This window comes from Carcharodon carcharias, chromosome 28, assembly GCF_017639515.1.
Source record: "Carcharodon carcharias isolate sCarCar2 chromosome 28, sCarCar2.pri, whole genome shotgun sequence".
NCBI lineage: Eukaryota > Metazoa > Chordata > Chondrichthyes > Lamniformes > Lamnidae > Carcharodon > Carcharodon carcharias.
In genome coordinates this window covers 25,670,412-25,695,573 of record NC_054494.1, presented here as the reverse complement: position 1 = coordinate 25,695,573, position 25,162 = coordinate 25,670,412, and the positions used below count along the sequence as shown (strand labels likewise).

Below are 25,162 nucleotides of genomic sequence, written 5' to 3'. Positions count from 1 at the left end.
GAAAAAAAAAACAAAAGGAAGGGGGAAGAAGCAGAAAGGGGGTGGAGATGGAGGAGGGAGCTCAAGACCTAAAGTTGTTGAATTCAGTATTCAGTCCGGAAGGCCGTAAAGTGCCTAGTCGGAAGATGAGGTGCTGTTCCTCCAGTTTGCGTTGGGCTTCACTGGAACAATGCAGCAGGCCAAGGACAGACATGTGGGCAAGAGAGCAGGGTGGAGTGTTAAAATGGCAAGTGACAAGGAGGTTTGGGTCAGTCTTGCGGACAGACTGCAGGTGTTCTGCAAAGCGGTCGCCCAGTTTACGTTTGGTCTCTCCAATGTAGAGGAGACCGCATTGGGAGCAATGAATACAGTAGACTAAGTTGGGAGAAACGCAAGTGAAATGCTGCTTCACTTGAAAGGAGTGTTTGGGCCCTTGGATGGTGAGGAGAGAGGAAGTGAAGGGGCAGGTGTTACATCTTTTGCGTGATGCTGCCAGACCTGCTGAGTTTGTCCAGGTAATTCTGTTTTTGTTTTGGATTTCCAGCATCCGCAGTTTTTTGTTTTTATTTTGGTACATTGGTTGGTTTCAGGAAGTAGCAACTTCTCCCTCTGCTGAATCACCTTTCAGCCTTTTATCTATGTAAACAGGTAATTGTGAATAAACCACTACAACATTGGCTGACAATATAGGTACCTAAAGCTCGTTTATAATGGGTTATTCCCTGGAGGCTTTTAAACTGGCTGGCTGTTATTTTCAATGTTGAGTGAAACTATGTGAGGATGATGCGACAATCAGCCACTTAAGTGACTATTTTTCCTCTCCTAGCTTGTTTTCCTACAGCTTCTAGCAATCAGCTGTATCCTGCTGATTAGAGAACCTGATTCAGTATTTAGTTTGATTGATTCAAACTTGCTTCCAATTAGACGTTGAATTCGGGCGGAAACTGAATACCTATTGTGTACATAATACAGTACAATGAATAGAACACTTAATAAACTGCTAATATGTTTTGTAAGTATTTAAACCAACCTGTGTCAATCCCAACAAAAGTAGGCACTCTTATGTCGTGAAGGTACTACTTGCTAAGTTGAAGGTTTGATCAACGATCAATGAAAGCAGTACATTGTCAAAAATGGGTGATGCAACAGTCAGTTAATAACTTGCTGATTTTTGTACCTGTCAAATTTTTGTGTGGCTTCAGAGAGATTATGCAGTACACCCATCAAGAATTTAAACAAATATGTCACATGATTTTATCAAATAATTTAAAGAAGAAGAATTCTCCAAGGATAGGTATATTGAGTGGCCAATAACAAAGGGCAAGTGATCCCTTGTAACCTGTCTGCTCCATGAGGTTGTTACTTATATTGTGGCTTCTTTTTTCAAAAGCTAGATTTCCATTCTATGTACAATATTGGCTGCCTGACAGGGTGGAAGGGACTATAAATGGCTGATGAGACTTACAGTCAATCAGTTCACATAGTGAATATGTTGTAGAGCACTCCATGAAGTATCCCCATGCCCTGCATCATCTCGGTGTGACTCCACCATTCATTGCTGATGAAATAGATCAATGTCAGGCTATGAAGCAGAGCTTTGGAAATGTTTTTTCAAGAGTACATTATTTTAAATACTGACTGCACAGCAGGGATCATGGGATACATGCTGTCATTCCTAGTGATGAAATATGATGCTTTAACTATATAATTAGTCCAGTAAACCTCCAAACTGATACAAAATAAAATAGTCTAAAGGAATTAAGATATTGTTAATTATTAACAAATTTAGATTAATAAAAGTTAGGCCATGAGAAGATATGGTATGGCTAAGTTGATGAGAATGCATTATCAATGTGATAGTTCAGTGAGTGAATTAAATTCTAAAAATAGTTTTGCAAATTCCACTTGAAAGAAAAGATATTTTAATATTTCAATGTAGATGCCTCATCAGAACTGATCTGAATTCTGACGAAGAGTCTGCACTCCAACCATGCTAGCTTTTATCTGTTTACAGGTGCTCTATATAGGGCCTTCATTTCTGCTGTTAGCTCAAGGTTACAACTTTGGCAGTACTTTTTATCTGAAGTATTTTGAAAGAATGGTTATTTCCACTTACTCAGTAGAGTATCACATTACAGGTCTCCAGAGACTACTGTATAGTGAAGGATTATTTTATATAGATCTTACTTGGCACTGCACAAGGGAGTCAAGATCACTTACAATCTTCAGGTGAAATTGACAGAGGCCAATGATAATTGCCTATTTTAAAGCCCTACATTTGCTCTCTCTTTTAATATATTTCCTTTAATAAAGTCCTGTGTCCATAGTTATAATAGAAACTACGCTTGTAAAATTTGTCATGCTATAATCACACCCCCTATCAAAGATTTTCCTTTTCCCACCTATTTCCATTATATAAAAAAAACCACTAGAGCTATACCTTGAGTGCCCTACCATGCATTCTTAATTAGCACATTCGTTTAGATAATATCACCAACTTTAATTTTAACACCTATGTGTTCTATTGTACTATTGTCGTTGACATCTTTTGATGATCTGCTTCTATCACTGCTTGTTTGTCCCTACAACCACACCCAAACCCCCCCCCCCCCCCCCCCCACCTCTTTGTCTCTCTATCTCTCCGCCCCCCACACACACACCTTAAACCAGCTTATATTTCAACTCTTTCTTGGACTTGAACGCAAGTTCTGTCGAAGGGTCATGAGGACTCGAAACGTCAACTCTTTTCTTCTCCGCCGATGCTGCCAGACCTGCTGAGTTTTTCCAGGTAATTCTGTTTTTGTTTTGGATTTCCAGCATCCGCAGTTTTTTTGCTTTTACCCCCTATCAATGGTTGTGCCACAGCTCACCTCCATTGCCAGGGGGTTTAATTGTAGAGTGACAAGTTACCTAGGGAGTTTCCCTTTATGATTAGGTGCGTATGTATAAAGTAAACAGGCGAAGCAGGTATGCACGTCACTTTCTATTGCTTGTTTTGAATCTGGAATTGTGATTTGGTGGTTCTTGTAGAGCTATTATGGGAAATACTGTAAAATCCTAATTACTGTATGGGTGAAGATTTGGTGTAAAAAAAAAAATCCAACATATTTTGCAGCCTGTTCATGTTGCTAATTAAAATGTTACAAAAACTCATTAACTTTACTGTACACCTATGTAAATTGATTTCTTTCCCTGAAAAATGACAGCAGTATTTGCCTGTGGAAGAAAATCTTTTTAATTTATGGCGCTAATTGGATGCCCCCTGTTAGGCTCCCATTGGAGCTGTACCAGGCACGGCTGGGTGGAGACCTCGAGGGATTTCATCTCTCGGCTCGCCTGGCAATCCCCCAGGAGGAACTGGAATCTGTTGCTGATGAAAAGGAAATCTGGCCAGCCCTGCTCAGCTTACTGCCACTGTGACCCTCACCAGGAAAAGCGGTGTGAAAATGGATGGACAGATCGTTCACTAATTTAAAATGCAGGATTGGAGATATGCAGGAGTCTGTGCCCACTATTCTCTGATTTGGCCAAAGCGGCAGTAGGTTGTTGTTGAGGTAAGGCCAGAACATAAAATTGTTACAGCACAGAAAGAGACTATTTGGCCTGTTATGTTTGTGCCAGTTCTCTGCAAGAGCAACTCCCTTGCCCCAGGCCCCCTCGCCTTTCCACCCTGCAAGTTTTTTCTCTTCAAACTGGAAATATGCTGATCTGGAAAATTCTCATGGACACATTGTTGAAACTCTTGCCCCTCGCTACCCCTTACAGTATTACTATCCCAGTCTATATTAGGATAATTAAAGTTCTCTATTATAATTACTCTATAATTCTTGCACCTTTCTTTAATTTCTTTGCAAATTTGTTCCTCTATATTTTCCACTAATTGCTGGGTATTCTGTCGGTCACCAATGTAAATTGCACGGGTTCAATCCCTCTAGCTGGCTCTGGTAGCACATGCCGGCCTACCTCCTTGCCTTGTCCTACGCTTGCAGAGTGTTGACCTTCAAGCTATATAAAAAAACAATTGCATCTCTCCAACGGAGAGAGATGCCTAGGGCCCTTTGTGAATTATGCTAACTTATTCCATCTATTGTTACTTAGATGTAATGGTGCCTCTATTGTTTCTTACTTGCCTTCAGGGAAGATGGGGAAAATCAGTCATCTAATAAAGTATTCACACAACACAGTGGCTGGCTGAAGAGTATATTTTAGTGAGACCAGAGACAAGGAAAACAGAGAAGCAAATAAGTTAAATGACCTCCACAAGCTAAACTGAAACTGGCGCACTCCGTTACCATATTAATTTTTTCTCTCCTTAGAAGCTGACTAAAGGAAGAAAAGTACACCCCCCTCCCCCCCCCCAGACTTTTTCCAAAACATTGTAGTTGAGGGGATCCTATATATAGCCCAAAGAATAGACTTACTGATGTCATAAAATTCTCTTGATGCATGTTTCCTTATCATTTATTTTTATTGATTAATGATTGTTGAAAGATGCAGAGCGCTTAGTTTGATTAATGAAAAAGGATCAAATTTATTTGTAATGCACCCCATCAAGGGTTGTTTCTTGGCTGCTGGGGTAGGTGGGCTGGCATGAAGGTTGAAAGATAGAAAAGGACAAGGCAGCAAAGCAATTTAAACACAAGGGATGAGAATTTTAATTTCAAAACATATGGGCGCCAGGAGCCAATGTAAGTCGGCAAGGACAGCGGTGATAGATAAGCAGGACTTGGTGTGGGATAGGATACAGGCAGCAGAGTTTGGATCTGCTGAAATTTACAGAGGACAAGCTGGCATAGTTGAGAGTTTAGAGATATTAGGCATGTATCATGGAGGACAGTTTTAAAAGAAGCCATTTACATTACTTGAAACTAATTTTGGATGATTTGAAATTTAGAGTTTGTGTTCCTATGGACTCCTGATGGTAGCATGTTAAGATGCCCTCTTAATTTGACACAGAAAAAGTTGGCAGATACACCAAAGTAGGGAGGAAAGTATGTGATTTGAGGTGGAAGTAAGCGGTGCCTGTGATATAAAAAAAATATAGGAAGTGGGAAGTTCAGTTTGGAGTTAACCAGAATGCAGAGATTGCAAAAATTCTTGTTCAGCCTCAGGCAGTAGCCAGGAACTGAAATGGAATCAGTTGCTAGAGTACAGTGTTTATAGCGGGAGCCAAAGATGGTAGCTTCAACCTTTACAAGTTTTCTAACTAAGTCCTCTTCCAAGATGGTATATTTTATAAGGGAGGGGCTGAGAGAATTAATGCAGAGGGAAAGGTGGGTGCCATTGGGATTCATGTGGCAACCGCCCTATGTCTGTGGATGTTGTCACCAAGCATCCAAGGCAGCATTGAAATGAAGTGGAGCAATGTTGCCCCTCAACAGTACAGCAGTGACTGCATAGCAGCCGGAAGATACTGTGCAGGCCTTGTTCTGTGTTAAGTTCGCACAAAAAACAATTAAAGCTACCACCATTGAAAGAAACTGCTGCGTTTGACAACAAAATTTTGAAGGGAACAATGAAGAGATTTAAATATTTCACTTAAAATGGTAAGACTCTGGCAATTTCTACATATTGCTTAGAGCTGTATTGATTGGTCATTTTATTATAAAATCTATTTTGTGTTCTAACTGTAAATGCCATGCAGTTTTTTAAATGAACATATTTTGCTCAATAGATTTTAAATTGGAATTCTTGCTGTATGAGGTTTCATCAGACCAGATTGTCATTTATTACAATACAAAGTACTTTTTTAATTATCTGGTTTAAAATATCGAGTTATATAGCCATGAGCAGTCTTAGTAAGTGATGTGAAAAGAAAAATGTTATTAGAAACATGGCAGTAGAAGCTGTTATTTCTTGCTGTGTTTAGGAGAGGGGAAATGTTAATGCCTTTAAGCGTGCTTCTCTTAATGCATCATCCCTTTGTCTGCCTTTCAAGACCCATATAGTGTTGTTAAAAAAAATTCCACATCCACATACCAAAGGGCAGTTGAGGTAGGGTTCTCTGTTCCAATGAGATTTATCCTCCTTTGTAATTTCTCATCAAAGTTCATAGTCTAAATATTGCATGCAGATTGAAAATTATTTTTCAGCTAAATCAACCATTTTTAGTCCAAAATATTTTTTTCAAATAGTTTTTGTTACCTAACAAGTGCTTAAATTCTGCTATTTTTGAACATGTGTAGTTCTGTAATTCTACTCCTGGTACCATTTAAGTTTAATCCTTTGACAGAAAATACATTGCACTAATAGGCTTGGTCCAAACATGGACAAAGGAGCTGAATACAAAAAATAAGGTCAGAGTGACTGCCCTTGACATCAAGGCAGTATTTGACTGAGTGTGGCATCAAGGAGCCCTTGTAAATTTGAAGTTAGTGGGAATCAGGAAAAACTCTGCACTGGCTAGAGTCGTACCTCAAACATTAGAAGATGATTGTTGAAGATTAATCATTTCAACCGGAGGATATCACTACAGAAGTTAGGCCCAACCATCCTCTGCTGTTTCGTCAATGACCTTCCCTCCATCATGAGATCAGAAATGGGGATGGTGGGGGATGTTCACTGAAGATTACAGTGTTCAGTTCCGTACATAACTCCACAGATAATGAATCAGTCCCATGCCTGCATGCAGCAAGACCTGGACAATGTTCAGACTTGGGCTGAAAAGTGGCAAGTAACATTCTTTACATTCAATTTAATTTTTATTGCCGAATCCCCCCCACCATCAACATTCTGGGGTTTACCATTAACCAGAAACTCAACTGGACTAGGCACATAAATACTATGGCTACAGAAGCAGATCAGAGACTAGATATTCTGTGGTGAGTGACTCCCCAAAGGCTGTCCATAATCTACAAGGCACAAGTCAAGAGTGTGATAGAACACTCTCTTGCCTGGATGACTGCAACTCCAACAGTGTTTGAGAAGCTTGACACCATCCAGGACAACCTGTCTGCTTGGTTGGCAATCCATCTACCACATTAAGCATTCACTGCCTCCATCAAACGCATGGTGGCTGAAGTGTACCATCAAGTGTAGCAACTCACCAAGGCTTCATCGACAACACCTCCCATAACCACAACCTCTACCACCTGTGGAAAAGGGCAGCAGGCACATGGCAACGTCACCACTTACAAGTTCCCCTCCAAGTCACACAGCAACCTGTCTTGGAAAGATATCACCATTCCTTAATTGTTGTGATCTAAAATCCTGGAACTCACTGCTCAGCAGCACCTTGGGTAGTACCTTCACCATAAGACCATAGTGTTTCTAGAAGGCAATCACCACCACCTTCTCAACACAGTTAAGATGAACAATAATGCTGGCCTGGTCAGCAATGCCCGCATCCCATGAACAAATAAAAAAAAAATTGAAAGTTTAATTTGCTTACCTGTTAAAGGTACAAATTTAGTGCTTACACTGCTTTCTGTTTGTTTATGTATATTTTTACTTCTGTTAAGGAGGTTGGCAGAAAATGTAGGTGTAAATAGTAGCCATAAAATGGGTGCACAAAAGAGTGTAATGTCGGGTGTAACTTCCTGATGATGCCCACAGAAAATTCAACGCCATCGAGTTCTTAAATTATGCATGATTTGGAAGTGACACCAAAATCTTCCTGAACATCCTTCAAGCTCAGAACACAATTTGTGTTCTAAGCCCAACATCAATGGGTTGTCATGATTCACATTCTGTGAAGTGACTTATTATGACTTTCAGAGATTTACAATTAAGGTCCACTTAGTAGTATTGTGCAGTAAGGACATTAATAACCACAGATAAAGCTTTTGGCCCCTTAATGACGAAGAATATTTCATCATACTTGTTATTCAAAGTCCAGCACATTTATTTTTGTACCTGACTTCAACTAAGACTCCTTAGTGCCTTGTCTGTCTGATCTATTCATTATATTTAGTTCTGATCCATCCTGACAAAAGGCTTAATGGATGTAACCAAGTTGATATATTTGAAGAAAGGCTGAACATTTCAAAAGCACATAATTAAATTTCTCCTTGCTGATGCTGTATTTGGAGGAGGTTGGGAAGCAATGCTTTGTCCAATGATAAGTTTGTATCATACCAGGGAGAGGCAAATTATTTTGTGGACACGCTAGGAATTGGGGAATCTGACGTAAATGCTGGAGTCAGATTGGTAGATTTTAATGAATTACAGCAATCTAATTGACATAATTGCAGAAGGCAAGAGGCTGATATTTTAATTTTATCTTTAATGGAAGAACACTTGAAGGTCAGGCTCAACGATTAATGGGGATTCCCCAGGAATATATTTTGAAAGACTGATTGTAGGTCTAAATCAATGCACACTCTACTGTGTGACAATTCTAAATATTAACATTTGTGTTTTAACAGTTTATGTATTTTAGAGATTTTTGCATAATACTGAAAAGATTTGTGGCACTGAATATTTGAAAGCATTTTAAGATTTTCCAATATTTCAATACACTTTAATTCAGAGGTCGTCCTTGGAGAGCAAAGAAAAAGGTCACTCCTCCCTTTTTTTGCTATTGTTACTGTTCACTTAACGGAGACATTTCTTTCCAGCTTGTCAGTTTGTCAGAATTTTAAACAGTAAAGAGCTGGTGATATTTGAAGTTCACTGCTCACAGCAGTAAATAAACATGAAGCTGATATCAAGTTTTTCTGTCATGATTAAAATGCATTTTTTTGTTCTGTCAACTAACAGGCACTGCCCTGAACAAATATCAGTCATATTGGATATTACGTGTGGGAAAACAACTAATATATTAGTATTATGTGGTTTAATAAAAAAAAAGTGCAGTCGTTCAGTAAACAAAATTATTGCTCTGCACATTAAATTTAATCTTATTCATCAAACAATAGAGTGAAGTCTCTGTCCCATTATTATGCTTCCCAGTTTAAAACATTTTTTTTTAACAAAGATAGAGTTTCTTGCCACATTCATTGCATGTCCAACTTTTTGATCAGCCTTTTTTCTAAGATGCATGAAAATCCATTGCCACGTTTAAGTCTCCACATCAAACTGCTGAGTAAACTGCATGCAGAATTTCTGTTTGTCTAATTTCAAGTATTCACTGTCTCTGGACGTCCATCTAAAGACACAGCACACTTAGCTAAGTCCGGAGAGCTTAAACGCAGCTTGGAAGAGCCAAGGCCTAAAGATCTGAAATGTGCTTGGGGTGCTGGTGTTCTATAACCAACTAGGTAAATTGGCAAGCACAGAACACTGTTAGGTTCCCTGCTGCTTATCCAGCTAGGACCAACCTACAGTGGCAATTTGATCCCTTGAGATACCCCTATCGTTTGGCTGGTCAGTCAACAACAGTGCCCTGCAGTACTGTGGAATTGCTTGATTCTGCTAAGAAATTAGGATCGGGTATGACCAGTCCACAAAAAAAAGAGGATAGAGCAGCCAACTTGATTGGCACCCCAGCCACCATCTTAAACATTCACTCCCTCCACCATTGGTGCACAGTAGCAGCAGTGTGTACCATCTAAAACTTGCACTGCAGCAACCTGACAAGCATCCTTCAAAAGTACCTTCCGAACCCAAGACTTCTATCACTTTGAAGGGCAAGGGCAGCTGATGCATGGCAGCACCACCACCTGCAAGTTGCCCTCCAACACACACCATCCTGAATTGGAAACATTATTGCCATTCCTTCATTGTCACTGGATTAAAATCCTGGAGCTCCCTTCCTAACAGCATTTCAGTGTGCTTATACCATGTGGACTGTGGTGCTTCAAGAAGGAGGCTCACTACAATCTTTTCAAGGGCAACTAGGGATGGACAACAAATGCCCACCTAGCCAGCAACACTAACATCCCATGAGTTTGACTGAGATGGCTGAATTAATTCAGAATTTCAATTCCTGGACATGTCTTAAAGCCAACTCAAACTTCAAGAGACCTTGCTTACTGTGACCTGTCCCCTCCACAGGAAGCAATGACCATTCACATTCAAACATTTTAATGTTTAGCTATTAAAAAGGATTTATAGTAGAATACAACCATCTATAATGCCATTAAAATTCCTTTTCTTTGTAATTCCAGTCTCAAACTGAATAGTACAAGTCTTACAAATGTTCACCTTGTACTCAAATTTTGTGATATCATGCATTTAAAATGATTTTCTATGTATTACGTTACCACTAGAAGGGGAAACGAGCGTAGGGACAAAACTGAAATTTGTCATAGTAAATACACAAGCTGAGAAATTTAGATTTCAGCCACTAACTTCGTTTTATAGTTACTTTAACTAATTTCTGAAGAGCACGCAGTTTATAACCCTTTCTTGTGCAAGATAGAAATTTATGATTTCACTTGTACAGCTTTTTACCTGTAGTGTGACAGAATTGTTCTGTAAACTCCATGTGCTCCCTATTTTGTTCTCTACCCCAGCCAGTGCATCTTGCCCTGCTGAATCTGAGAAAGGCAAGAAAAGTTGTAAGAGAAGGGAACAATATGGGCAGGAAATAAGCACCACTGCTTACATTACCCAGTATTTTTTGCTTGTGTACTGCACTAGAGTATGTCTTTTAGGTGCATAATTGATAAAATGTTTTAGTGCATAAACCAGGAGTGGATGTAAATTATGATGTAGTATGCAACATTATTTGGTGCTATTTTATATTCATAATGGGCAATTTCAAATTTATTAATTGGAGGTTTTTTACAGTAGGCAGGCATATGAACTCCAAAAATGTATAACTGAACAACTTAATTACACAATGCAGAGTGTTATAAAAATGAATTATGAAAATTTGAGCCTAGAATTCCAAAAAAATATTATACCTAACATACTGTTATAGAATTCATTGTTCTGCTTCATGCTGTCACTGCATCAATGTAATTTTGAAAATCGTGACTCAACAGCATTTGAAGCTTTTACATCATGGACAGAATTTTACCGTCAGCGTGTGGCCTGATGCGCGCATTGATGTCGGGCTTGCGTCCCAAAGTCGTGGCGCATCATTTCGATATTTCATTCGGCGGGTGCACACTGGCACTGGCAGCGGCTGCACACCCGCCAAACTGTCAACGGCCTATTAAGTCCATTAAAAAAGCAATTAAACTTGTTAAGAACACTACCCGGCCAACCTTAAGGTTGGTGGGCTGGCGAGGAGCCCAGGCGGCCTTCGCGTTTTTAAGGAAACCTCATCCAAGGGCAGGTTGAGGTTTCCTGAAGGTTTTACAAAATAATTAAATAAATTTTCCTAACTTCACAAACATGTCCCAGCTCATGTGACGCTGTCACATGAGGGGACATGTTTAAATAAATTTTTACTTTTAATCCATTCAATCTCCCTGAGGCAGCTCCATGTCTCAGGAAGATTGCTGCGTTCTTTCGTGCGCATGCATGAAAGAGCGCAGGGCCCGTCCCTCCCTCCTCCCCCTGCCTGCGCAGGTAGCAATGAGCACTACTGGCCCCGCATTGTGCTGGGCGGGCCTTAATTGGCCTGTTCATGTAAAATGGCGGCGCACAGCCAATTGCGGGCGGCGACCAGCTTCGCGCTTTCTTCCGCACAGCCTACCCGCCATAGGAAAAATTCTCCCCTATGTTTCCTTCCAAGTATGAAAACATTCCATCAACCTCTTGCTTCTGAGTCAGGAAAGGTTGGGTTCCATTCCTGTCATGAAGCTATTAATGTATATAATATTTTAGAAAATATCTTTCTTTTAAAATAAAGGTTTAGTCTGCAGGTGCGTCTTAATTGGACTAAAGCCAGCTAGGCTGGGTGCTTTGATGGGTACTAGTTTTGATATTTAAGGGAGATAGCGTGCATTTGCATATTTTTGAATGGTGCATTGAAGAAGTGGAGTGAAAACTGACACCTTTCTAGCAGCTACCAAGCAATATGTTTATATTACTAATAAAATTGGTACTATGAAGGGGGTTTCATTGCTAAAAGGTGAAGTTCAAAGAGACAATGAGAATTTGAATTCAATCAGTGGTGGCAGGTATAACTTCAGCAGTGTTCAGGTGTGCATGGCAAAGGCAACGTGAAATCAAAAAGCAGCTGCAAGCCTCCAACTGGCTCCACAGCAACCAAAGTGAAAGAATGTCATTTTGAATTCGTAAGGTGAAAATGCCTTGCCTGGTTAAGTCTATGGGTTGCTGTTACCTTAATGGAGATTAGTTTGGGAATTTGTTAAAAGTTATGATCGTAATAATTTGAAGCCATGTGTATATATTTTACCCTGTGTAAATAATAAATGTGTAAATTGCTAAGAATTGCCTGGGAGTATAAGAGATAACTCTGATTGGGTTGGAGAGAATAACCAAAAGTAGGTTAATAGACTTGGCGGAAAAGTTAAAATTGGCGTTACCTGCGGAGGCTAGGAAATCAAATGCAGTTAAAAGTACAGCACAGCACCTACAATTCTCAGCAAAACCTGACACTAGTGATTCACAGCTGGGGGTAGTGAGACTTCAGTTGCAAATGAAAAAGCTTGAATTTGAACAAGCAAGGGAATTAGAAAATGTGAAGATGGAGAACGAGGAAAGAGAAAGAGAATTCCAACTGAAAATGTTGGCAGTTAGAAAAGAGATGTCATTAGGCGAGGAAGGATTTATCTTTCGAGTAGAACCCAGTGGGGATATGTTTAAATTTGTACAAGCTGTTCCAAAGTTTTAGGAAAAAGATATTGAAGCATTCCTCATTTCCTTTGAGCAGCTAGCTGAACGCATGAAATGGCCATAGGAAAACTGGACATTATTATTACAGTGTAAGTTGTTAGGTAAGGCACATGAAATATATGCTCTGTTTCAGAAGAAATGTCGGTGAATTATAATGTGAAGAAAAAAGCTATTTTGCAAATGAGTTGGTTCCTGAAGCATACAGGCAGAAATTTAGGAATATGAGAAAACAGCCTGGGCAAACTTATATTAAGTTTGAAAGAGTAAAACAAAGTAATCTTGACCGGCGGATACGGCGTTAAAAATAGAGACAACCTATGCAGCTCTTAGGGAAGTCATTCTTCTGGAAGAATTTAAAGATTCAATCCCTTTGGTAGTGAGAACTCGTGGAGGAGCAGAGGTTGACTCTGACAAGTAGCAGAGATAACTGATGATTATGAGTTAGTTCATAGAGCTGAACATTTTTCCATCATCCTTTCAAATTGGAAAAGTATAAAAAGTGGGAAGGTGAAAAGAAGGCAGGTAGTCAGGGAAGAGGAGTTGGAAGTTCCCAGGAAGTTTTTCCTCAGAACAAAAAGGAAGATGCTGAAAGTAGAAGTGACTTTCGAAAATTGAGGTGTTTTCATTGTAATAAAGTGGGGCACATGAAGTCAGTGTGTTGGAGATTGCAGGAAAGATCTGTAAGAATTATTGGGGTACAGAAAAGCTCTGGAAGTAAAAGTACTCAGAGTTCTGAGGTTCAGGCATAGGAGAAACCAGTGGTTTGTGTACAGGTGAAACAGAGAGAATCAGTGAAAGGTAAAGAAATGGGATTATGTTCACAGTTTACTCAAGAAATTCCAAGGAGCACGTTGTAATAATGTTTAAAGATTTTCATATCTGAAGGGAAAGTCCATGTGTACAGGGTGGAGTAGGTAAAGATGTTAAAATTTGAATAGACACAGCGGGTAGTCAATCCTTAATGTTGTGGGATAGTGATGTTTGTTGTTCAAAGGGACTGTTGCAGGAGAAGATAACAATATGTGGGGTTCATAGAGATGCTAAATCTATTCTGTCGTGGAAGGTAAACTGAAAGAGCAGATGGAAGACGGGTTATAGTTGGAGTGGTGGAAAAATTGCCCATTGCAGGGGTTCAGTTTATTCTGGGGTATGATATAGCTGGATCGCAAATGTGGGTGATGCCTGTGGTAATTGAGAAGCCTGTAGAAGTATTTTCAACAGAAGTGCTACAGAAGGAACATCCTGGATTGTTTCCTGATTGTGTTCTAATGAGATCAAAGGCCCATTGGGAAGTACAAATTAAACAAGATAAGCAGGCATAAAAACAAAAAACTGCGGATGCTGGAAATCCAAAACAAAAACAGAATTACCTGGAAAAACTCAGCAGGTCTGGCAGCATCAACGGAGAAGAAAAGAGTTGACGTTTTGAGTCCTCATGATCCTTCAGCAGAACTGGGTGAATCCAAGGAGAGGGGTGAAATACCCCTCTCCTTGGATTCACCCAGTTCTGCTGAAGGGTCATGAGGACTCGAAACGTCAACTCTTTCCTTCTCCACCGATGCTGCCAGACCTGCTGAGTTTTTCAAGATAGGCAGGCAGTTCAAAGGCAAGAAGAAGGTGTTGAAATCCAATTAGCTGGCACAGTATTTGATAACATTGTTCAGGAGGAAGGAATGCAGGACAGTTCAGTTGAAATGTTTAACTTAAAGAGGTTAGTGGAGTTACAGAAAAATTATTTGCAATTGAAACAGTTATATCAGAAAGCTTATTCAGAAACTGAAGCAAAATGTATTGCAGTACGTTATCTTCGAGGGAATATATTAATGAGAAAGTGGCGGCCGGATCATGTCTCAGCAAATGAAAGCTGGAAGGAGGTGTGTCAGCTTGTTGTTATCCCTTTAGGTTATCGAAATGAGATTCTGAGGACTGCTCATGAAATTCCAATGGGGGGACATTTAGGAATTAGGAAAACACAGGAAAAGATACAAAGGTATTTTTTCCGGCCAGGTTTGCATAGGGACGTAAGTCAAATTCTGTAGAACCTGTCATATATGTCAAGTAACAGGAAAATCACAAGCAGTGATTAAGCTGGTGCCTTTAATCCCAATATCAGCATTTGAAGAACCTTTTACCAGCGTCATGATTGATTGTGTAGGGCCCCTCCCTAAGACTACAAGTGGAAATCAGTATTTAATTACAATAATGGATGTGTCTACTGGGTTTCCTGAAGTGATATCTATAAGAACTATTACAACTAAGATTATTGTGGAGCAGTTAATTAAATTTTTCTCAAGATATAGTTTACCGTAGGAAATATAATCAGATCAGGGGTCAAATTTTCATGTCACAGATGTTTAAGGAAGTACAGTTTGGGGATAAAACAGTTTAAGTCAACAGCTTATCACCCAGAGTCACAAGGTGCTTTGGAAAGATGGCATCAAACTTTAAAAACTATGCTAAGAGCATACTGTCAGAATTATGCACAGGATTGGGATACAGGAATTCCATTTTTGTTATTTGCTGTTAGAGACGCTCCTAATGAATCGACTGGTTTTAGCCCTTTTGAACTAGTTTATGGGCATGAGGTAAGGGGACCACTGAAATTGATTCATGAGAAATTGATGGGTCAAAATTCAGAAACTACTGTCCTGGAAAATTTCAGGGAAAGATTGAATAGAGCATGTGAGTTGGCTAGGATATATTTAAAGATCTCACAGCAAGTGATGAAAGTGGAAGCAGATAAGAAGGCTAAAATTCGCAGTTTTGTTTCTGGAGAGAAAGTACTAATTTTGATACCAGTATTAGGGGATTCCTTAAATGGAAGATTTAGTGGGCCTTAGAATTGAAAAGAAATTGAGTGAAGTAAATGATTTAATAAATACTCCAGATAGAAGAAAGAAGTAGAGGGTATGTCATGTAAATATGCTTAAAAAGTACTTTGACAGAAGAGGAACAAAAAGAGGTATTAGTGATGGAGGATGATGAGAAAGAGGTAGAAGTGTAGGCCTCTAAAATTGATTTTCCTCTTATCAAATTGGATAATGAGGGGGTGCTTGAAAATTTAAATGAAATTGAGTTACCTTCCAAGCAAGTGTCAAAGTGATTTGGAAAAGCTATTGCAGTCTCACACAAACCTATTTGTGGAAATAAGTTGGGAAAGACACATTTAGCTTTACATGATGGATGTATAGAAATGCCACCTTCAGTGAGGCAATAACCTTATAAATTAAATCTGGCAAAGTTATCCACAAGTATAAAAAGAAATTGATTTCATGCTTCAAATTAATATCATTGAGTCTAGTCGCAGTAACTGGAGTTCGCCTGTTGTACTGGTACTGAAACTGGATGGAACACACAGCCTGTCTGTGGACTATCGAAAAGTGAATGTGGTGACAAAAGCAGATTCATATCCCATTCTACGGTTGGAGGATTGCATTGAGAAAGTGGGACAATCGAAATTTATCACAAAGATTGACTTGCTAAAAGGATATTGGCAGGTACCGTTGTCAGAGAGAGCCAAAGAGATATCAGCTTTTGTAGCACTAAGTGGCCTATATCAGTTTAAAGCCATGCCATTTGGTATGAAGAGTGCATCTGCGACATTTCAAAGACTGACAAAGTAATTGGGGGCCTAAGCAATTGTGCAGTTTATATTGATGATCTAATTGTTTTCAGTCAGATGTGGGAGGAGCATTTATAGCATCTGGAAGAATTATTTACTTGATTGCAAGAAGCTATTTTGGTGATGAGCATGGCTAATAGTGAATTTGCAAAAGCGCAAGTTACATATCTAGGCCACACCATTGGACATGGTAAAGTGGCTCCGAGAGATGAGAAAGTCAAGGCTATCGTGGATTTCCCAGTGCCTACAACAAACGAGAAGTTTTGAGATTTCTGGGCATGAGTAGGTTTTACTGGAAATTTGTACCAAATTTTAGCCAAGTCGTTGCTGCACTGACTGAACAACTAAAAAAGAACAAGAAGTTTCAATGGGCACTGGAGTGTCAGAAGTCATTCAATAGTTTGAAAACTATTAACTGTGACACCAGTTTTGGCAATCCTCAATTATGCCAAGCAGTTAAAGTTGGCCATTGACGCAAGCGATGTAGGCATCGGGGCTGTACTGTTACAAGAAGATGACAATGGAATTGAAAAACTGATCGGGTATTTTTCACAGAAGCTGAATGTACAACAGAGAAGATGTTCAATGATCAAAGAAGAGACTTTGAGTTTGCTGTTGGCATTGCAGCATTTTGAAATTTATGTTGCAAACAATTCATCAGAAGCAATTGTTTATACAGACCATAATCCTTTGAAGTTTTTGGAAAAATTTCAAGACATAAGTGCAAGGCTTTTCAGATGGAATCTATTATTACAACCATTTAATCTACGTATGATACATATTACTGGGAGAGAAATATAATTATGAGGGTTCATTTCTGATCAGTAGAGGGATGGCGTGGAACTGTTAATGTATATATCTTGGAAAATATTTTTCTTTTAAAACAGAGGTTTAGCCTATGGTTGTGTCTTAATCGGATTAAAACCAGCTAGTCTGGGTGCTTTGATGGGTACTAGTTTTGATATGTAAGGGAGATAGCGTGCATTTGCATATTTTTGAATGGTGCATTGAAGAAGTGGGGTGAAAACTGACACCTTTCTAGCAGCTACCAAGCAATATGTTTATATTACTAATAAAATTGGTACTATGAAGGGGGTTTCATTGCTAAAAGGTGAAGTTCAAAGAGACAATGAGAATTTGAATTCAATCAGTGGTGGCAGGTATAACTTCAGCAGTGTTCAGGTGTGCATGGCAAAGGCAACGTGAGATCAAAAAGCAGCTGCAAGCCTCCAACTGGTTCCACAGCAACCAAAGTGAAAGAACGTCATTTTGAATTCGTAAGGTGAAAATGTTTTGTCTGGTGCCTGGTTAAGTCTATGGGTTGCTGTTGCCTTAATGGAGATTAGTTTGGGAATTTGTTAAAAGTTATGATCGTAATAATTTGAAGCTACATGTATATATTTTAACCTGTGTAAATTAATAAATTGTTTCAATTAGTTTAATGTAAAGCTTTGAGAACTGCTGGTCTGATTCCTGAATTTAGAGTCTCATCTCAAACATAACACTTAAAATTATAGATTATGACATTTGTTTAAAGTTTCCCCCTGGGATTTTTAAATAACTCCGCTTTACCAACTGCATCAGTCATAACAATAGCCACTCCAGAGACTTGAGAACATAATCTAGGTGGATACTTCAGTACAGAACTAAATGAGGTGATGCCTTGTGGTTGAATTGTTGAACCCTGTTCATCTGCCCTCTGAGATAAATTTAAAAGGTCCTACTGCTTTAATGAAATTAGAACAGGGAAGTTATCCTGGTATTCTATCAATATCTAGCCCTCAATTAATATCATTAAAGCAGGTTATCTGGTCATTTGTGCCAGTGGTATTTGTGGGACCTTGTGGCTCTCTTGTTGGCTGCCAGACTTTCCTACATTATTGCAGTGACTACACTTAAGTGGTCCTCCATTGGCTGTGATGCACTTAGGAATGCATTAAGGTTATGAAAAGTTCAATTTAAATGCACATTCTTTCTTATTATTAAATAAACTGAACTGGACTAGCCATATAAATACTATGTCTACAAGAGCAAGTCAGAGGTTAGGAATCCTGTGGCTAGTAACTCACCTCCTAGCTCCCTAAAGCCTGTCCCACCATCTACAAGGCACAAGTCAAGAGTGTGATGGAATATGCTTCACTTGCCTTGATGAGTGCAGCTCCAACATCATCAAGAAGCTTGACACCATCCAAGACAAAGCTTGATTGGCACCCTATCCGCAAACATTCACTTCCTCCACTACCGATACACTGTAGCAGCAGCGTGTGTACCATCTAGAAGATGTACTGCAGGAACTCACCAAAGCTCCTTAGGCACCTTTCAAATCCATGGCCACTAACATCTAGAAGGACAAGAACAGCAGACACATGGGATCACCATCACCTGGAAGTTCCCCTCCAAGCCATTCACCATCCTGACTTGGATATATGTCGCTGTTCTTTTGCTATTGCTGGGTTAAAATCCTGGAATTCCGTCCCTTCAAGTACTGTGGGTGTATCTACACCACAAGGAGTGTAGCGATTCAAGAAGGCAGCTCACCACCACCACCCCCAGGGCAATTAGGGATGGGCAATCAATGCTGGCTAGCCAGGACACCTCATCCCATGAATGAATAAAAAAACGTAGCTCTAACATCTTTGCCTAAGGTAATACCTGTATGCAGTTACCTTTTCTGGTACCTTGGCTTTGCCTCGCATTGTCTGATGCCATCTTTTATCAACATCAGTCAATTGATAGCCTACCAAATAGCATCAAAATTATATTGAAGAAGCCATCGAAATGAAATTTGAAAATTGTTTTGATTTTCTCTGCTCATTTAGAAACTCTGGGACCTACAGGGAGTTATCTGAGAAAATAGGTCAATTCTAATGAATGCACACCTCCATTTAAACCTGTTTTGTTTAATTGACTAATGGGATCCAACAGAAATTGGCAGCTCTAGTTTAAGTGTAAGCTGGAAGGGAATTTAAGTAAGTAGGTTTCAATAGTGGAAGATAAAATTCTGAGCGTAGACAATAGAGGGAGCTGTAGTTGGCTCTCTGCTAACAATAGTGATCAGTCTTTTTGCCTTTCTCAATCTACCAATGTTTAAGGAATAAATATTAAATATTTAAATGTCTTTTGGTTGTCAAATATTTCCAGGCATTGTATCTAGACCACCGGGAATCAAACATTTGTGGATCCTAAAGGTCTTAATTGGTCGCAAGGTTGAAGAGTGCATTTTGTTTGTAACAGTCAACAATTTGTTTTTTTTTGAAGAGTGACTGGGGAGGTTCAGAGCATCATTTACCTTTTTTAAGTGATGTTATTTGCTAAATATCTTTCGTTTATAAGAGATTCATCATATATGCAATGATTGTGAGCATTTCAGCTATTTTTATTATTACTTTTTCAAGTTTGATTCAGACTGAATTTTTTCTGGTGTAGATTGGGTGGCTGAATTACTGAGTAACATCCTGCCAGTAACACCATTATCAGTAAGTGTAATTTGATGTCAGCTGCTAAACCTAAAAGCTGCAGTGCTTATTATTAGAGGCAGATGCTATTTACTTTTATAATTGTGTTACTTTACATTGTTTTAACAATACTCAAACCAAATGGAGTTACAAAACTGTAAACTAATCTCAGAATTGGTACAACATGAATGGCAAGAGGAAAGCACCTAGAATGTTGTGGTTATAAATCCCAGCATTAAGTTACAACAGTCCCCAATGTCTATTATATCTTTGATTCATGCTGACATTCAGGCAGAATGATTAACTTTTGTACAACCTTACTTTTAGTATTATCAAAGGACAACTTACTTGCAGACGAATACTTAGAAATTCTGTGTCCAGTTTGTATTATGAGCCATTGACCCACTGAGCTATGTATGCTAGGATATGTTTCTTTATTTCACATATCATTTAAATCTATAGTTTGTAGAGGACAGCTCTTGTGAAAGAATAGACAGTGAATTGTCATAGGTACTGGATGGAATATGTAAATGATTTTTTTTCCACTTATGATACCATTTCTAGTAATGGACTTTAAATTGAACAAAAGTGATTTGCTGTTTTTATTATGGTTTGGCATTTTTGGGTGATCGTGTGTGATGCAAGTAAGAGAAATCAGGTTGAAGGGAATGGGACAAATGCTTTCAAATCCAATGCTTTATTAAGGAAAAATAGGCCAATGTTCCACCTCCTGATTATTAACCAGTTGCTCGACTTCTCAGATGTTGATGTCAGAAGTTCAGTGTTGGATTTGGCTTTGATCTTTCTTGCAGTGTGCTGACTCTTACTCGTAAGGTTTCCCCCATAAATAATGACCAATATTCAGGGATGTTTCAGAGTCTCCAGTCCCTGTGGAACAGTATCACAGCAAGGAGTCATTCAGAAGGGAGAAGAAAAAGATTAACAAGAGAAAAGCTGCTGAAATGAAACATGTTCTTTGAGTTCTTAAATTGTGTAGTCCATATCTCATAAAATATTCAATGCTGAATTAAGTTGCCAAGTCTCCAAATTCATAGAATTGTTCATACAATTAAAAGCTGTCAATTTATTGCTTTACATATTTATAATCTTAAAAGATTTCTAATTTGAACTTCCGCAATAATTTTGACTCAAAGTTACTGAAATAAGAGTTCATATCAAATTTGTAGAATGTTTGTGATGGTAGCTTGCAAACCTTTGCTCATTTGTAATTTATTTTTTAATGATTGTAACAGAGGTGTTACCTGATTGATTGATTGCCTGATGCCTTTGGGGTTAAAATAGTAAGGAATAACTTGCATTTATGTAGCACATACTATGCCCTCAGGATATCCCAAAGTGCTTCACAGCCAATTAATTACTTTTTTAAATCACTGTTGTTATATAGATGTGACCGGTGAGTTCCTTTTGGTAGTGATTAGGCGATGAATGTTGGCGGGCAGAGCCGGAAAACATCGCTGCACTGTTGGAACAATGCCATGCTATTGTTTTTATTATTTATATCCACCCAAGCGGTCAAACAAAGTTATATGTGAAAGACATCAGCTCTGGCAAGGTGACTCCTCTCAGTGCTGTACTAAAGTCCTACACTGAATCAAGCTAGCCCTTGTAATAGGCATTTCTCTCATACAGCAATATCACAATTGTTTTAACATTAAATCTGAAATTCTTCTTGGCTTTCATTGCTGCATCTAAAGAAAGATTCTTGATAATGCAATGGAACTATTTAAATGAAGAAGAAGAATTTTCAAAGAAGCAATGCTAGAATAAAGGCACATTGGTTCCCTTGTGCCTCTGTGTCTCTACAATGTCGTAGAGTTGATTCTGAGCTCAATACAGGAAGATGCCAGGTTTGATACTTGGTCTGTACTGAGACAGCCAGTGTGAGCCGGTGATGATAAGGCTGCTGTAGTTGGCGCTGGTGCCTTCAGGATGGGGGAGACAGAGAAAAAGTAGCTAGATTTCAGGATACTGCTTTCTATCCTTGTCATATAGCTTGCTAAGTAGCTAAATAGTTATGAAATTGCCACCGTAGCATCTCACCACTATAACACTAATAGCTACTTGTAAGTATCTGCCCCTGCAACAGTGCCACTGGCCATTTTGAGATCTCGGTTAGTCTGTAAGACCAGGTGACTTGCCCTTTGTCTTCTCACTGTTTGAAGCAAATAACATGGCTTCTGCTTGTCACTTCCGCATACTAGCCCATCTGTGATCATCTATCTTCTGTACTGCACTGATACACAAGGCAATAACCAATTGATGCCATCCAATTCCCTTGCAATTTTGTTTCTAGCTTTTGTAGTTCCAAGTGTACTGCACTTGTTGTAGAATCTTCCAGGTAGCCATTCAATCCATATTGTCTCTGGTAGCTCTTTGAAAGAGACATTCACTTTGCCCCACTCCCCTGCTTTTTCCCCATAGAGTTTTTCTTGCTCGATCTCTCATACTTTTCCCTGACGTCTTCCAATTTCTTGTCTGCTTAGAGTTTCTTGTGCCAGACATTTTTAGAATGCAGCCAATATAAGTCCATCTTCTTAATTGTGCTGTTAGTGCTAGTCTCTGTTCTCTGAGTTTTACTTACATTCCTCATTTGGTTAAGCCATTTTAAGCTGGAGTATTATGTGCAGTTCTAATCGCCACATTATAGGAAGGATGTGATTGCACTGGAGGGGGTGTAGAGAAGATTCACCAGGATGTTGCCTGGGATGAAACATTTAAGTTATGAAGAGAGGTTGAATAGACTTGGGTTGTTTTCGTTGGAGCAGAGAAGACTGAGGGGTGACTTGATCGTGGTGTACAAGATTATGAGGGGCATGGACAGGGTGGATAGGGAGCAGCTGTTCCCCTTAGTTGAAGGGTCAGTCACAAAGGGACAAAAGTTCAAGGTAAGGGGCAGGAAATTTAGGGGGAATGTGAGGAAAAACTTTTTTACCCAGAGGGTGGTGACGGTCTAGAATGCACTGCCTGGGAGGGTGGTGGAAGCGGGTTGCCTCACATCCTTTAAAAAGTACCTGGATGAGCACTTGGCATGTCATAATGTTCAAGGCTATGGGCCAAGTGCTGGTAAATGGGATTAGGTAGGTAGGTCAGGTGTTTCTCACGTGTCAGTGCAGACTCGATGGGTCTCTTCTGCACTGTGAAATTCTGTGATAAAGAGCTGTCAGAGGTGGAGGAAGTCAAAATGTATGGATTGAAAGCGCAAACCCTCAGTATCACTAGCTTTATTGTATCGCTGACTCTGAAAGGCTCTTTTATTTGCTTAGGCATTCATTTTGTTAAAACCCCTGTTAAATTATTAAATCACATTATCCCCAAAATTATATGGCAAGCAGAGGTAGCATCAGAAACAAATATAAGATGATTAAAGTTGAAACTTAAGGATTTTCTGCTGAACAAAGGACAAGAACCGCTTATCTATATATCTCTTGTATTCTCAACTCTATTTCTATGGTCAGTGTTCATATAGTAATGTGTAATCATGCATAATTATTTCCAAAATTGAAACCAACTGAAATTTATCCTGTACTCATTTTTTTTATAAATTTTTACTCAGTTAATTTGTTTGTTTTCTCTAAATTTGTCACAGAATCTTCATGGTTTTAGTTGTTTTATTTAACAGAGTGGTTATGGGTTTTTTTATTCATTCATGAGATATAGGTGTCACTGGCAAGGCCATCATTTATTGCTCATCCCTAATTGCCCTTGCGAAGAGAGTGGTGAGCCACTTTTTGAACTGCTACAACCTGTATGGTGTAGTTAAACCCACAGGTATGCAGAGTAATTCTCTAATCATATTTGAATAAGTCAGATGGCTGAAGGTAACCAAGTGTTAGCATCACCCAACCACTGTTTCTTCATTTGCTTCATCTTCATGCCTGCTTTTCTTAACCTTCATAAACAGTGGACCATGGGCCTTAACCAGCTAATCTATCCGAATGATTGTGGTGGGAGTGATTGGTTTATTTGTACTATGTGGGATACTCCCTAATGAGCCCAAATAAAGTGCACATTTGTACAAAAGCAGACCTTTTGTTTCTTTGGGTGGAATCTTACAGTCCCGTCACGACAGGGCCATAAGATGCGGCAAGCCACTCAAAAGATAATTAACTTCAGCGGGTGTAAAATCCACCCTTTTCTTGCCGCATTACCACTTTCTTAGGCCTTGCAGCACCACCCTATTTTCATTTAATCTCTCCTGCCTTCCATCCTATTACAGGGCTTCCTTTTTGTTGTTCTTCCCATCCCCTGCCCTTTCACTTGCTTAAAACCTATTACAGTTCTAACTTTTCTCAGTTCTGATGAAAGGTCATTAGTCTGAAAACCAGATATTGCCTGATCTGCTAAATATTTCCAGAACTTTGTTTTTATTCCACTTTTATATGGACATTTTTTTGTCCAGAAAGCTGCTCATCTGCCTTAATCCCTATGTTAATTTTTTTCTTAAGTGGCTATTTGAAAGAATCTCCAAGATACTGATAATTTGACTCATCTTAGTAGGAGATTAAATGATTCTTCTCCGCGCTATTGTTCAACATTCTGGCTAGGTAAAATTATAGGCAGTGTCTTAATAATAAAAGATGGGGGTGGAGTGGTGTATTGGGGAGGGAAGTCTTTTGATTTGTAAAGCTGCAATTTACTACAAATTGCCTTCACATTTTTAGGTACTGAGCAATACAGTGTCTATGAAGGCTACGCCGATACCTACAAATGGGTGAGGAGTTGGAGCGACAAGATTCCAAGGTATTGGCTTAAAAGTGCAGCTTAGATTGTAATTAGCAATTATATCTAGTTCTTCAAAAATTACTTTCCTTTGTTTTTCCTTTTATGAAGCTGGTTAACAAGGCCCATGGGTGGCAAAATCCAAAAAAACTCTTATGGATCCTTTTTTCTCTGACATACAGGGAATAACGTTAAATGACCTGTATCCTGTATTATTTATCAGTGTAGTTATGCATGCCACAATGTTTCATTTCTGAACTCTATTATAATTTATAAGTTAAATTTTCATTAACTTTTTGTGTAGAAAATCTTTTCAGCAAATCTCTAAGTTAAAATAAGCTGTTAAATATTTCCTTTTTTATTCATTCTTGGGATGTGGATGTCACTGGCTGGGCCAGCATTTATTGCCCATCGCTAATTGCCCTTGAGAAGACCATTTTTAATTGCCCTAGAGAAAAATGAACTATTTCTCATTACAATTTGAATATTTAAAAAAAATACAACTGGATTCTGGCTCAGCATTTTGATGTGAAAGAGTGATAAGACTTGTATTCGCATCTGTGATTTCTAATTGGACGGGTTATTTATTTTAACTTGTTGCAAGGCAGAAAGCAATGAGTAAGCACCCTCTTCTGTGTCCTAGAGGAACAATTTATTATAGAATTACTAGGGCAGATGTCCCTGCTGCACCCCCTTTTCTGATGCTTGAAAGGAGCACCAAGACTTCCTA

General features: G+C 39.0%; 1 protein-coding gene across 8 annotated transcripts in view; it reads left to right on the top strand.

Annotated features, from left to right (window-relative positions):
- The window catches only part of parga (poly (ADP-ribose) glycohydrolase a), a 184,984-nt gene that overhangs the window by 135,861 nt on the left and 23,961 nt on the right, over nucleotides 1-25,162 (top strand). For all 8 annotated transcript variants that reach the window (XM_041176258.1, XM_041176254.1, XM_041176255.1 and 5 more), the window contains one exon: nucleotides 24,375-24,453. In XM_041176258.1, coding sequence (XP_041032192.1) covers nucleotides 24,375-24,453 — 79 coding nt within the window. The remainder of the gene's footprint in view (nucleotides 1-24,374; nucleotides 24,454-25,162) is intronic.